Raw genomic sequence first — 15,721 nt, forward strand, 5'->3', positions numbered from 1 at the left:
CAGAGCCCCCGGCACCACCAGGGCAGCCGAAGGGCAGGCCCAGGGCCTGAGGGGCAGCCTTTCTCTCTGGCAAGCAAAATGGCCCCCGCAATGGGGCCTGCAGGGCCTCATGGGCCACTGTCCCAGACACACCAACCCACAGATGAGCCTTGCTTTCCCACCCCCCACCCCTCAGGAAGGGGGGCATCTCCTCTGCCCTCAGCCCTGGGGAAGAGGTGAGGAGAAGGGCTGCCATCTTCTGGCTGGCAGTGCTTCAGCACCAGGAGAAGTCCCTTGGAGCCTGTCAGATGCTTCTGGAGACCACCAGAGACCACTGGACATCACTGGAGACAGATGAGACCATCAGAGACCATCAGCCAACTCTGGACCACATCGGATCGGAGACCGCCGGAGCCTGTTGGACTCCCCTGCAGCACCACCAAGCTCACTGGGGCCTGGAGGTGGCATTTTTTCTGTCTGAGGATGACAAAGCCAGTGGGGGGTAGCTGGCCTCAGCTAGCTCTCGCCTCAGACAGACCCGCCCTGGCACTGCCCTAACAACAGCAACAGATCATCAAAGAAGGAAACATTCAAGATGGAGAGACAGCTCTTCCTTTGCAGAAGCAGAACCCTTGCCTGACACCAGACATTGACGGCTTGGTAACCGACATTTTTTGCATGCAAAAGCCAATAAAACCCAGTTATAAAATCAATAAAAGACAATAAAAAACCAAGAAAAAACAATTCAAAAAACAAAAAAACATCCTCCTCTCTCATTTGGCACTTTTGAGGCTGCATACAGACTCCTGTGTCCTGTCCTGGTCTCCCTAGGACAGCAAAGACACTGACCTAGGCACTGAGGGCCCAGCCCAGCGCCTTCCAGATGGTGAAGGGCCAGGGCACAAGGCACACGAGGGGTGGCTGAGGGAACTGCTGCTGTGCAGCCGGTAGAAGAAAAGGCTCAGGGCTGGCTCGGACTGGACAGTTCCCAGTTATGGAGCCTGGAACGATAAGGGAGTGTTCAGGAAGGCAGAGGCTGCAGAACCTCTGCTGATCTGGGTGCAGCATGTGCTCTGCATTACAAATGCTCCCTGAACCTGGAAGTGCTTACTTTGGCTGCTTCTACACAGTTGTTAGTGAACGGACTCTGTGAAATGAAGCACAATCTAATAGAATTGCATATATTCAAGTAACAGCCACAAAGAGAGCAATCAGTGCATGGCCATGGTGTAACAAGAGAGAACAGTGGAAAATGTCGAATAGGTGAACCTTCCTTTTACTGATAACTTTGCCTCTGTGGTTCTGCCACTGCAAGGGCCAAGGGCAAATTAGATGCTGGGAAAAGGTGAAGCGAACAATAGGTGGAAAAGAGCTGCCACACGGGAACAGTCTAAAAGTCATTTTGTTCCCTTTTCCGTCTGTGGCAGTAACCAGGGGTAAGAAGAGGATGAGAATGAGGTACATACATATCCTGTAAATGTTGAGCCTTCCCTACCATTTATTCTTCCCACTGAGTGGACCATCAACTTTCTGAGCTGCCAGCTAAATCCAAACTGCAATGGCTGATCACCACCCTGGAATCTGTCTGCCTTCAATTCATCTAGTGCATCTTCAAAGATATTTCTACTGTTTGTCTTGACAACCACTGTGGGAACATAGTGCGTGCTAAGTATTTTTGTTTAAGCCTTCTATCCATTCCTGTCACTACTGCCAGACTTCAGCTGTCTCTAGGTTTCTATGTAAGCCTGTTCAGCTGGTTTTGCTGTAGAGACTGGATGGAGATCAGCATCTCCAGAGGCTCATCCAGAGCAACATCTCCCTCTGAGGCTCCAAATGGCTCCTGTCATCTTCAGATAAGTGGAATGAATTCTCCTTTGGAGGTATTGCCTTGCTCCCTTAAGTAAGAAGAAAGCTTAGACAATTTGCTTCTTCACATTAGGTGAGATGAATTCCAACAAAAATGAGTTGGCCGAGCCACCCAGGATCTGTGGCAGAGTGAAAAACTGGGCTTGAGTTTCTCATTCATGTGGCAACAAAAATAGAATTCACAGGAAATTGGTGACTACTGAGAATATTATGGCTCTGCTAGGGCTTGGGAATGGATTTTCTTGCAGAGCTCCTCAACTGAAGATCCCTTGTGTGCTCAAAGTCTTTTTTCTACACCTGGCTATGTAACTTGGCTGACTAATTAGGGATTTTAATATTTCTCATTACGCTTCCAGATATTTTCTCTCATGGTACAATACACATTTCCCTAAGGCCAGAGGCCAGGATCCAGGGAGACATCACATTCTCACACCTATAATCTATCACTGAGAAAAAGTTAGCAGTTACCAAATTTGAACATAAATTCCAAGGTAAGTTGCCTTTTGATAACCCCTGCAGAATTAGGGAAAGGAACAATTAGGTAGAGAGAGCAGGTTGTCAGGGAACACGGTCGGGAAAAAGCAATTGGAGAAGAGGGAAACCTGAAGAGAAGTCCCTGGTTTATTACTGTTATATGCTGAATAATAAGTCATCTTGTGGCCACTGTCATGGCTTTGATTTTTTGTCTTCTAACCAATGTCCTGCAGATGATTCAGGTGTAAACATGGTATCTGGCACAGTCCCATGAGCAAGCACAGCTTTACAGAATCTTTACTTCTGATTACCAAGATAGACTCTGGCTGACTTTGCATGTAATTACTTCCAAGCCTTGCATTGATCCATCTGGCAAATATCTTCACTTTCTCTTTAGTAATTATTCTTTAGAATAATTACTTCATGGTTTTACCTTTCTTGCCTCAGAGAACATTACACCATTTTGTTGGATATTTTGTGGGATGTGCCTTCTCTCCATATCAGTGTCCACATTAGAGCTATATCCTAGTGAGAGGCATACATCCCCTTGCACTCATAGGAAAAGGACAGGAGAAAGGCCATTTTAGATCACTTAATCCCTATACTAGGAACCAACAGTAAGATCTCTGGAAGTGAGATCTTTTGCTCATTTTGTCCAGTTGAAGTCTCAGTACTTTATTCTCATGGAATAGGAATAAGAAAAACACTACATTCAAGGCAATATTTTCAATGGCCGATTCTTACTAAAGGTGTAACACTCAGAATATGCATGTGTCCATCCTGAATGCATAGAAACAAACTTTGACAAGAAAAGGGTGTGATTATGCAACCATGCACATGCTATTATGTACAAAAGGCTCTGACCAAAGTTGTCTTCAGTCAAAAAAAATTCAAGGTTTCTCACCGGAATCTCAGAACGAGTAACACAGATTGACAAGGAGGGCTCAGAATTATTTGAGGGACAAAACCCCAAGCAGCTTTACTGACAAAGTCAGTATTGCATTAAAGGTTACTTCCCAAAGCTGTAGTCCAATACAGAGTTAAGGAGCTAAACATTTTCCAGATGCCTTTTTAATCCTGTACTTGACGGTAAAGGGCTTGCACTAAACATACTCTGTTTCAATAAAGTGCATGGAAATTATTAACAATGAAATACAGTGCCAGAAAAGACATCTATAACAGTATCTTGGAAAGCATCTGTTCACTTTGCCGTTTATTTTCTTAATCCTCTGAGGCTCCAAATGGCTCCTGTCATCTTCAGATAAGTGGAATGAATTCTCCTTTGGAGGTATTGCCTTGCTCCCTTAAGTAAGAAGAAAGCTTAGACAATTTGCTTCTTCACATTAGGTGAGATGAATTCCAACAAAAATGAGTTGGCCGAGCCACCCAGGATCTGTGGCAGAGTGAAAAACTGGGCTTGGGTTTCTCATTCATCCTCTTTTAGATTACTGTTAAAAGTGTTATCCATACCTTCACCTACCTGCTGGTTCTAAATAATCCTAAATCTCTACTTTCATTAGTATAGCCATATCAAATGAACTTCGTCTACAGTGCAAACGGGTTCTACTGTGGATAATCATAATCTCTTTAATAAGCCAAAACTGTTGTAATCTGATTATGTGTTCAGGATGCCAACTCCTGTACTTACCACTACGCCTGTCTTGAAAAGGAGGTAATGGACTGTCTGTGTCACATCTGCAGCGTGCATTAGGTTGTGATAAGGATTTTTGTGTTTACTGTAGCCAACCTCCAGAGCTTCCACAAAGGACACCAGGGCAGAAATGGGGATCTGAGGAAATCAGCACAGAATTACAAACAAATTAATCACTCTTAATGGCTAGCATTTGGAGGGGAGCATTTTGATAAGAGGTCCCAAAGAGCAGTTTGTACTTCACAAATAAATAGCACGCTAAAACATCTGAAACAGGCACTCAGGAGAGAAAGTGAATCCAGCTTACTTCCTCAAACTGGCTTTCTCATCCCTAATTACATTATGGATGAATCATTCCCACACATAAACACACACAAGTAAGTATACTACAAAATGCCATCTGGAAGACACATGCAGCATGAAAAGTAACAGAGCGAGCACTTGATTGAGTGACCCTGGAGAAATATTTCTAATTAGGCCACAAGTGTCTATCTGTTCCCCTCACAACCCACTGGAATATATCTCTGCTTTACTATTCGCAGTCAAGATTTTCTGATTAAACACATCATATAGCAAGTCTGAGATACTGTACTAAGAGGAGTATCATTTATCAGACCTCTGGCATTTCACAGCGAAATCCAGCCTGCCTATCCTATGGGTTTGCCATGTTTTTCTGACCTCCAAAGAGCAGAACTGCACACACTCAAGAAAATGCAATTCTGGAGATTTCTAGAGAGGAGACTATGCAAGTGGTGTCAGCTGCAACATATGCAACTGGCAACATGGGTTCTCCAGTTTCATCCACTCAAACGGCAAATACCCTAAACACTCATATTTCCATAGTTAGCACTGTTGTTGTCTTCTTGGGTACATATCAGGGAAGGATGCAGTTCTGACCAGTTACCTTCTTCAAGCATTTCTCATCAGGCATGGGCAGTTCCTGAAGAAATACAGGAGCCAGAGAGCTGTAAACCCTTTCCAGTCAAAGTGAGTGAGGAGCCCCAGGGGGTGAAAGTGTCAATAGCGGAAGGGACAGCAGAATATTTGGGTGGGGAGAATGGTCAAGATCTGAAAGCAGTGTTTCTGCCATCCAAATTAAAGCCTCTTCAAAGCTGGAGGAAAAGATACGTAGCATTGGTATCTGCAAACCTCTGTAACAATTACAGAATCAGACTATTTTGGGTTGGAAGGGACCTTGAAAGGTCATCTAGTCCAACACCCCTGCAATGATCTTCAACTAGATCAGGTTGCTCAGAGCCCCCTCCAACTTGACCTTGAACGTTTCCAGGGATGTGGCATCTACCACCTCTCTGGGCAACCTGCTCCAGTATTTTACCACTATCACTGTAAATAAAATCTTCCTTATATCTAGTCTAAATCTACCCTCTTTCAGTTTAAAACCATTACCCCTTGTCCTATTGCAACAGGGCCTACTAAATAATTTGTCCGCATCTTTCTTATAACCTCCCTCTAAGTACTGAAAGGCGGCAATAAGGTCTTCCTGCAGCCTTCTCTTCTCCAGGCTGAGCAACCCCAACTCTCTCAGCCTGTCCTCTTAGGAGAGGTGCTCCAGCCCTCAGATCATTTTTGTGGCCATCCTCTGGACCTGCCCCAACAGGTCCATGTCCTTCCTGTGTTGAGGGCTCCAGAGCCAGACGCAATCCTCCAGGTGGGGCCTCACTAGAGCAAAGTAGAGGGGAGTATCACCTCCCTCGACCTGCTGGCCACGTTCCTTTTGATTAATTTGAATTTGAACTCACGCTCTCCTCTTTTGCCTGCACGCTTGAGAGTCCTATAAATCTCAGAATGAAACCATTGTTCCCACAGGATCAAATATAATATTTCCCATGGATTTCATGGGGAAGCCTGTTTGGAACCCCGCCTACTTCATGGTGTCCCATCACAATTAAAAGTACTACTTAAATATTTGGTCTTGCTTACTGGGGAAAGTGCAGTGTCCATGAAGCCTTCAAATAGCACTAGAAGTGCATTTTGAATGGAACAAAGCAGGATGAGAAGGAAGTTCAACAAAACCAGAGATGGAAGAAGAGACCCATCTTCTAACTACTGACCTTGAAACGGTTGATCAGATCATAGCGTGTGAGAAGTTCATAGAAAATGAATTTCAGTGCATGATCCCCACTGGCATCGTTTAGTGCAAATACATCAAAGGACCACTTGTCTACATTCTGCAAGAGTGGGTAGAAAAGACAGTTAATACGGTCACTCCTTTTACAATGATAGTTCAATTTTTATTGTCTTACATCTACAAATGGAGAATTAGAGTGGCAATGTAGAGTATATAGCTTTCTTTTTAACTTCTTCAATTCCATTTAACCAACACAGAGTCTAATTTACTGAACAGTATTGTATGACTTGTGTTTAAGAAGCTTCCATTACAAACATGTTTGTTTATTCTAAACATGGCAATTCTCCACACCAGAATTTAATCAGCAAAGGCTGAATCCAAAAAGATAAGAATCCTGCTTTGCTTTAGTACCTGAAACATTGGGATGGCCCTACTGTGGCTGATTTTACCCTTCTCTGTCCCCTACCCACGTGCTATGTCTATGAAAAATAACACTTACTTTGAAGGAAACAGGAATAATGAAGATACACTTTTCAATGATATTAAAGCCTCTGGATTTTGCTGTCCCTATAGAGTTCTTATGACTCTGTATTGTGAGCAAAGCACTCCAATGCTCCTTTCATGCTTAAAACAGAATAAGGTGATACGTTTTTCACAGTAAAAAAAATACAGGCACCTGTGGTCATATTTTTACCGCTTACTGCTCAATCAACCAAAATAATAACTAACTAGAGGAACTACCTTGCTAGACCCAAAGAGCAACTTAGTTCCTTCTGATTTTAATATTAATCCTGAAGAGTGATTATTGCAGCTTAAATTGCCCAAAGACATCATGACCCTAATTTTCCTTATTTTTTTTGTGAAGATAAGTGTGTCCATTGGGGCTTTCAGGAAACTACAGAGCAGGAGAAAATCATAGTAATGTTACATTAAGTGCTAAGAATGATATAAAACCCAACCTTTGTAACAGAAGACTAAATATCTAATTCCAGTTGGGAAAGTTCAAGTCAGCTGTAAATGATATACTGATGCTGCAGGGTGGTCAGTCAAGAGACTGAGGAGGGAAAGTTCACTTCCCAGCTCATAAAGCTAAAGTATAAGGTATAAACCTTGCAGAAGGTTAAGTTCAAATATCAACTCTTAGGAAGGCCGTGGGAGCTGACAGCACTCATTATCTAGCAAGATAAAGCTCCTTGATCTCAGAATTGGATGTTCCTGAAACCCTATGAACCTTTCTCTCCTCCTCCTAGCAACAAAGAAGAAAGATGCAGAAGGAGTTATAGCTAGAAGAATGATATATAGATCAACCATGCAGCTGCATCTGGCATGGGACCAGCTCTCAAGCTGTCTTGCCTGCTGAGAGCTTTGATGTACTTCCCATAGGGATTTATCCAAAGGACTCTCCATAAACCACATATTACAGATTGACATCTGTACATTGAAGTTTCCCTCCACTTTCAAACTCTGTTGCAGGTTACCTCACATTTCCTTGTGGCACTTCCACTAAGAAAGAAAGATGACTACATTTCACACACACATGTGCACATCTGCTCTCAGTGCAAGAAATGGGTGTTGACTAGACATAATGTTGAGTCCTGTTAAGGATTAGAGTACATCTAAAAATCTGCCATCTTTTTTAGCAATACTAAAAATTCTAAATTACAATTATCTACTGAGCTCTTAAAACCCAGTCCACCTTTGTAGTTTGTTGTCATGGTCATGCTCCAGGTAAGGACCTGACTTCAAGTCAAATGCAAAGGACAGTGACCTTAACCGCCCTGTGGTTGGTCACCCATACATTAGCATAGCTACAGGACATGTTCTGAGTGAGACCAGCTTATTTTGGTACCAGCTCCCTCTGGCATGGCTGATCTTCAGAACCTTGCTACTTGCATAATGTTGATTACAGAGAAATGACTAGGCCTCTTGTGGAAGTACAATCCATGGATTGGCTAATTAGTGAGTGACTATCAAGGACACCGAAGATTCAGCTCTGCTTTCATCTATCCCAGTAAATAACTTGCTTGCCAAGCAGTTGATTTTACAAGCTGTGTGGAGCCTGCACATTGAAGGCAGGGTCAAGCTTCTCCAGAGATGATTTGTGGCCCAAGTCACAGAAAAGCAATCATAAATTGCAACTTTGCAACACTTTCAGTAGGCATTGAAGAGGAAAAACAACTAAGAGAGGAAAAAGTTCCACCAAGAAAACATGTTTTGAAGCCCTTGAACAAACTTAGAAAACGGGCAAGAAAAATAATGCCCAAAGCACCCACTCAGTCAATTTTAAATATTTTCATGTTTTTTAAGTGGTTTTATTTTGTAATCACTTATCTCAGTCAATGGAGCAGACTAATTTAACACTTGCATGTATATAATAATATACTTTTGGGTCCTATGGCACTGAACATAATGTCTCAACTATGCTGAAATTTAATTCACTGTAAGGCAATCTTACCTTGCAGAAATAAAAGGGGTTTGTTCCTCTATATATTTTTCCTGTAGTTAATGTGCTATTGCAGCAGATATAATTTACCAAATTGTGAAATTGCAGAATAGTACATCAGAATTGTTCTTTTGCACAAAATAATGGTTAACCACATAGACAATAAGTTTCACATTAGAGCTATTTAGATTTTACTGAGGGAGAAATCCTTCCTCTTGTCAAGTCAACGGAAGTTTTGCTATTGACAATAATGACAGCAGCATTTTACCCTGAATAACTAGGGGGGAAAATCCTCTTAACAGAAGCATGAAAGTGTCACAGATGGCTTAGAGGCTTGCAGCAACGCCAGTTAAGCTTTGAAAATTAGTGGATTTTATGACCTTAAAAAAAAATTTAACAAAGAAGAGAACCCTGTACTGGGGAGAGATCTAAAGGGAGGCAGAACTTCATAGAAGTCTTGTCATGGAGGAGAAAGGAGAGCAGAAGAAGTGAAGGATGGGAAACTTTTTGTGCTACATGTCTCCAGGTCACTGGCCATGTAGCCTGTCATAAGCTGCTCTAATGCCACATATACCCACTGTGGTGTAACTGCAAATAGATCCAAGGGTGCCACTTCTCAGTCCTTATTACTTGGCCATTGCTCCACTGCTTGGAGGAGCCTAGAGATGAAGTGAAACACCAGTTCTTCCTAATAGCTCAGTTTTCTGCCTTTCTGTCTGTCCTTAACCTCAGAGACTTGATTTGTTTTATAAGCCCACGGGCAGATTCAGGGATAGATGCTATTCTGCTCAACATTACTGTAAGGCTTGACATTTCTGTAGCCACAGACAATCGGAAGTCTACACTGAAGACACTGTAAGTGACTACAGGTTCTGTGTTCATTACCTGTATATCCGCTAGCCCAGGAAATATTGCCGTGACAGCATGGCAGTGTGTGGTATGCTCCTACACCCTTTGGCATGTTTAAACCATCAGCTCATTTTCGAGAGCACACCAAGCAGTTGGGTAGTTGTAAGGTTTTTTTACTTGGTTTTACTGGACTGAAGCAAGCAACAAAATGTACCATTTTCCATTAAGGAGATAGGACTGAGAAATTTAAGATGAAATATTATTTCAAAGACTGAAGACTTCTTCAAAACAAGTAACTCCCATTTCAGCCATACCCACTACCAACCCCAAGGCCATCCATGCACAGACATGTTCTCAAAATAGTTTTGGAAAAAAAATACATCCTAGAGTGCACAGTGGCCAAGCAGGCATTATTTCACCCTGAGCAAAATTAGTCAACGCCTTTGATGTTATTGATGTGTTTTAACTTACTCTAGCATAATCAGTTCTCTTTATGACCCTTAATCATGTAAAAACATAGAAAGAGGAGAGGGATTCTGTAAGGTTCAGAGTAGCTGATGGGTCTTGGATTGTCTTGTTGCTGTTGAGGAACTCAGGAGAAGAGGTACCATTGTAGATACGTTCCCTCATAAGCCGGCTATAGGGTGTAGTTCTTTTAGAATAAAGACTTTAGATCCCATTTTCAGGAGTGAAGCTAACATGTGTCAATCTGCAGCTGGAAAAAGGTGCGGATGGATGCTTTGATTCTGTACATGAAAGGTGTGTTTGATCATTCTTCTTGCATTCAATGGACCTTCTGCAATCCCTTGACATCTTTTGATGAGTTGTACTATCCAAAGCAAAAAGGATTCAGTACCCTAACAGTGTAGGTCTTTCCAGTGTGGAGTAGAACAGAAGGATTGCTTCATGACCTTTACACTTAATGTCCCTGTGCATTGCCCCACTGTATCACCTTTTTTCACCATTGCATGGCATGGTTGAACCACATGCAACACGTAATCTGCAAAGCTGCTGTGTAAGCAGTTGGTTGCCAACTTAGGCAGTTGTTTGTAGTCTTGATAATTCCTGCCTAAGTCAAGAACCTTGCAATTGTCCCAAGAATTGAACCTTATTTTTTTCAGGCTAATCCTTACTAAACAGTTTTCCTCTGAAACCTCAAAACTCATAAAAGGGTCATTATTCCTAAACTGATTGTCACCTTGAAGACCTGAAGCTGAGCAATGCAAGAAATTCCCTTCTCTCACAGCAACTGATCCTTTTCCTTCTCCACCTCTCTCCATCTGTGTTTTCCTTCTTCCCTGTGGGAGGCTGTGATTGATCCCAGCATGTTACTAAGTCCTCAGTTTAATCATAATCTAGAACAGAGCTGTAACCTTCACATCCTGAAAATGGCCACGGCCTTGAACTCTATTCTTTTGTTTATTTAAAGGATATTCCCTTAGGCCAGTAAATGATTAATGTATGTGAACTAAACTAAATGTCAGAGAGAACAAAAGGATGAGTACTAAGACCCTCTTACCAAGTCAAATATTGCAGTGTTATCTTGATGCTTTGTACAGAACCCACCCCAACACCTTTTAATTGGGATTACCTTTAGTACTCCAATTACAGCTGGTGGGTAGCTCAAACCGACCATATTTGAAGTCCGCCTGTACATTCTACCAAGATAAAACAGATAAGGCAACACATAAATAGAATTAAACAAACCAATCAAACAAAACCCATAAAGCAACTGACCATTACAGGAGACTTTATTTAGCCCAGGAAACCCTAATTGCAATTTGGGTTTTTTCTTCCTTCTTCTTCCTAACTTGCACAATATTCTGTATACCATTCTTATTGTATAGCCTAATTTGAGACTATGCAGTCCCCAGTATCTCATAGCTTGGTTACCTGGCAGGACATCACAGAGAATCTGTCAATATCAAGTCTTCATCAGAGGGAAAGGCTACACTCAAATAAACAAGATGTTCCCCATTTTCCATTGAAGATGACCACACTGCTCTTTCAGTTCCCTTAGTCCTTGCTGTTCCACATGCAAGCTAATTCTGCATGAATTTGGTACAGCTGTCACTTTTGTCTGCATTTTTTTAAGATCAGTATAAATCTTTTGGGTGTTCACCGTGTGTGTGTGTGTTCAAAAAACTGAAGGATGTACCAGATTTTAAACTTGGTTTTAGGCTGCACTGTGTTTAACAGGCTTGGTGAATGCAGAAACACTGTCATGGCTAAAATGCCTTTCCACAGGTCACCCTTTTCCGCACTTAAGTAACGTATGACTAAAAGGAAATGATGGAAAGCTCTCTTCTCCCACCTGAAATGATTCTGTGTGAAGTTTTCCTTCACTTCCCTTTTTCTTTGTCATGATCTGCACTCAGACCTGAGAAAAGTCAGCCACCTTTGGAGAATTATATTCACCCGTTCCCCTAATTACAGAATTTCTTACCCCTTCCTCTCTCCAGTCAGAAGCCCCATAGCCTTCTCTTAAGTGACAAGCCAGGCAAAGTCCCTCTCCCTTAGCTCAGGAGAGCCACAACCCCCCTCTGGTGCCGTATCATATCTGAACACTTCCTCCTTTGGGCCACAGTGTTTCAGATCAGCTGGAAAACAGCCTCCTGCAGCCAGCTCTCTGCAGTTCCTTTACTTCTCAACTGAGAGTGAGGGTTAATTTACAAATAGCTTGTCAAACTTAGGAGAAACGTGTTCCAAGGAGACATGACAGGTTTAGTCTTATCGCAGTTTGCTGCCACTCATGCACAGTAACTTTGGTACACAGATAAATACATGCACAGTAACTTTGGTACACAGATAAAAATAATTGGCTATAGACATGCCAGAGGAGGCTTCTGTGTGTCTGTGTGGCTTGTGGTCCACTGTTTGATATGCCTGACCTCCTGCACAGAGGGCTGGTAGGCTGTCACTGTGATTCCGATGAACAGTGAAAGGCGCTCTGCTCTTCCATTCCTGACTTGAGTTTTGCTGTAGAGACCTGGGACCTGCCGTCTTTCATGCTGGCTGAAGTCTGCTGACAGTTCCACATGTGCTAGCCCTCCTTCTAGTTTGAAAGAATGTCAGCGGAGAGTGGTTACTTGATAAGAAAAGGTAAGATTGGAAGTGAGTCCAAATTGAAATGACTAGATGTTGTAAAGGGTTCAGAGGGTGAAATCAGTTTTAGCAGTAGGTTCTGATGTAAATCACAACAGAGAAGGGTGAGAGGACTCAATGGGTTTTTTGAAATCCTCCCTGAGCTCCAAAGTTTTCACATCAGTCTTGGTCTACAGTTCTTTCCAGTAATACCATGACACAGGATTTTCTCTAGTGTCTTAGTAGTTTTTCATAAGAAATACTAGGCAACAGTGGCAAGGGAGGGCTTGGTCTGGGCTGATCGAATTTTAAAAGCTGTCACTCTTGATCCAAGGTTATGCAAAGGTGAATATTTCTGTAAAAATTATCCCAACTGTGCTATTATGTCTGTATTAAGCTAGGAACAGATCACTACGTGCTGTTTCAGGTTGCAATCTATGACTTAATCCCAGCTTTTGAAGTGCTATCCAGATCTGTGTAGAAACATCATTAGAAGCATATTGAAGTATTCTTCATTCAATAATACAAGGTGCAACTTGCAGTACCTGGGCACCTGCTAGAACAAAATAATTACATGCCCCTTTACCTTTCCACAAATATCCCAGCTTGTACTGCATGGACAATACTCCTGAACCGGGGTTTTTCCTCTGTCCTTTTGAGCATCATCCCCATTTGCCGCGTGAAGGTAGAAGCCAACCAGTCCCGGACCTCTGAGGGCACAGAGTCAGACTGGATGTCACTGAGCTCATCTTCTGTGTCCAGTAAACGCCTAGAAGGGGATCGAAAAAGATGGGTAAACAGACTTCTTTGGAGAGCACTGCAACATTATTAACAAAAAAGAAACTCACATATATTCTAATTAAAGCAGTTTTTAAAAGTCTTTTGTTTGTCAGCCCTAATAGAACACAATAGTACAAGTCTTCAACAGATTGTTTATTCTCTTGTATAGTTAAATGTCAGATTGTAAAACTCACTATGAAGCCAACAAACAAGAAGTATCAGCCTTCTGAAGCACAACTATGTAACCATCCACTCAATTCTCATCTTCAGCCCGTCAATCTTCCTGACCTTTCTGCCCTTCAGAGCTCATTTATGGTCAGGTCTAACTTCCTAGTTAGTATCACACAGTCCTCTCCTTTCCCATTCTGGTCATCTGAGCTGACTCTACAAGTGCATTTAGCACTGGGGAAATGGCATATAACAGAGTGGGGAACTCCTCTGCAACATCTTACCAGTCTACATCTACCATTTTTTTTAATTTTGAAGACTCAATACAAGCAAAAATACTTAACGCTATTCAAAAGGAACAGAGGAGTACAAAATTAGAAACTTTCAGAAAAAGTAAGATACAATTATTATGACAACATTTCTCCAACAGAATATGTACTAAATTTACGACTGCTTCTGATCTCCTCCTAAAGCAGCTTTTAGACCAAGAATTGAAGATCTATTCTACACAGACTACAATATTTTAATGATTAAAACCATATTGTCTGTGACTAATAAATTTTGGCTAAAACAAATTTCCCAACTGACATGTAAGTTACAATTTTGTGTCATTGGTACTGGATATAAGAAGCGTGATGATGTCTGTAGTTAACTCACCTAGTTTCATCAATGTATACGGACTCAAGAACAGTTGCAGCATATTCCAAATTCTTCTTTAGGTCTACAACTGAAGCTTCCCCTCTCTCTAACTGCTTTACCAAAGACCGCAACCTAGAGAAAAGAAAAACAGAAATCCTATTGGCACAAAGAGAAATTGGTTTGAGAGTGAGTGTCAGTTCAAAACTGGATCCAGCATGAGACCTAGCATACATGATTGGCAGGTGAAAACTTTTGGAAGTCTACAAGGTTCTTTAAGATGAATACAAGAAATCAATAAAAATGACTTTTCAAAGATCAGTCACAATGATGCCAGGCAAACACCACATTATATTTAGGCTCAAGTAAGTCAGCGAGTTATGACTGTCCCCTAGTCATACCGAAATAAGTTAAAATAGAAATCACTTAGAATTTAACACAGGAGCTAAGAGAGGGCAATTTCATTCCAGCCATAAGAAAGGATGTAAATTCTAGAGTAGTATCTGTTGACAAGTGTCAGCCATTTATGATGATTGGTTATATATATTGGTTAAGGGTATAATTAGAAATACTACCACAGAAATCCTATACAAAATTAGGACATGCTATGATTTCATTAGATCAAGAGGTCAACCTTAGACTGTCCCATCTATATTGAACAGAACTCATGGAAGTTTTTTAATCAGGTTATTATTATTATTATGGGGTGGGAACAGAATTTCTGAAAACAAAAATTTGTGCAGAAAATGTCTCCTGTGTCAAAGACACAATATTTGTGCAATTTTCTTTTGTCTATTCCTGTCCTTCACTTTACTTTCTGTGGAAAATTAGAAAAACAAAAAAGGGAAGAAAGAGGTGAAGAAAATGTAAAAGTAAGGAGTAAAATGTAAATATTTTAAACAATCCAAGAATATATGTGCTTACAATTAGAAAAAGAAAAATATCATTCCTTTAAAAGGACAATGGGATAAAGATTTGACATGTTAAAACATTTTTATGAGTATTTTGATCTTTGTTAAATAGCAGTTAAATAAACATTCAAATATACATTTAACGGTTTACCAAAAATAATAAGATTTTAATTTGTCCTGTTCAAGATGCAAAAACATAGAGGAGTATTCATGTCATCTAAAATTTATCTTCTACTTAGGAGACTACTTTTTGTCAGCTTTTTCTATAGTCCATGGAGAAAAACAACCTTTTCCACATGGTAATTCAGAGCTAGAGCCCCATAGAGCTGCCTGCTCTCACTTTATTTATCGTAGTCGGAGCCCAACCTCCTACAGTAGACCCGTACATGAAGTTCTTAAAATGAAGCGAGTATCTGTATCCCCTTGCTATCACAATGCCCCTGTGGCATCAGTGCTTTCAGGAGAAATCAAGTCTCCATGTATGTCATGGCAGAGCTGAGGAGCAGTCGGTCTGCCTGTGTGCACTGCACAAACAGCTCTTTCCAGCTGGGTTTCCTTCCCCCCCCCCCCTTCCCCATCATAAACAGCGAGGCTCTGGAGAATACCAATCGTAAAAAATATCGATTGTTCCTCTGGCTAGGTCACATAAATGCCAGTCCTACTGACAGTGGTCCTGCTGACACACAGCTACATATTTAGTGTTACAAAGAATCTTGAGTAAGAGGTGGACACTCTGTCTCCGGGAGGATTAACTCATCCCCTTGTTGGTGGACGAAAAACAAAAGTATTGT

The 15,721-nt window shown here is 41.5% G+C and overlaps 1 protein-coding gene across 1 annotated transcript in view; it reads right to left on the reverse strand.

Annotated features, from left to right (window-relative positions):
- PDE1C (phosphodiesterase 1C) overlaps positions 1-15,721 on the reverse strand; it is a 249,954-nt gene that overhangs the window by 7,375 nt on the left and 226,858 nt on the right. Inside the window, exons 5-9 of the mRNA XM_035890842.1 lie at positions 14,041-14,154; positions 13,022-13,204; positions 10,943-11,009; positions 6,043-6,159; positions 3,968-4,108 (exon numbers count right to left, since the gene is read on the reverse strand). Coding sequence (XP_035746735.1) covers positions 3,968-4,108; positions 6,043-6,159; positions 10,943-11,009; positions 13,022-13,204; positions 14,041-14,154 — 622 coding nt within the window. The remainder of the gene's footprint in view (positions 1-3,967; positions 4,109-6,042; positions 6,160-10,942; positions 11,010-13,021; positions 13,205-14,040; positions 14,155-15,721) is intronic.

The sequence above is a fragment of the Egretta garzetta genome, unplaced genomic scaffold (genome assembly GCF_000687185.1).
Source record: "Egretta garzetta isolate BGI_Z169 unplaced genomic scaffold, ASM68718v1 scaffold713, whole genome shotgun sequence".
Taxonomy (NCBI): Eukaryota; Metazoa; Chordata; class Aves; order Pelecaniformes; family Ardeidae; genus Egretta; species Egretta garzetta.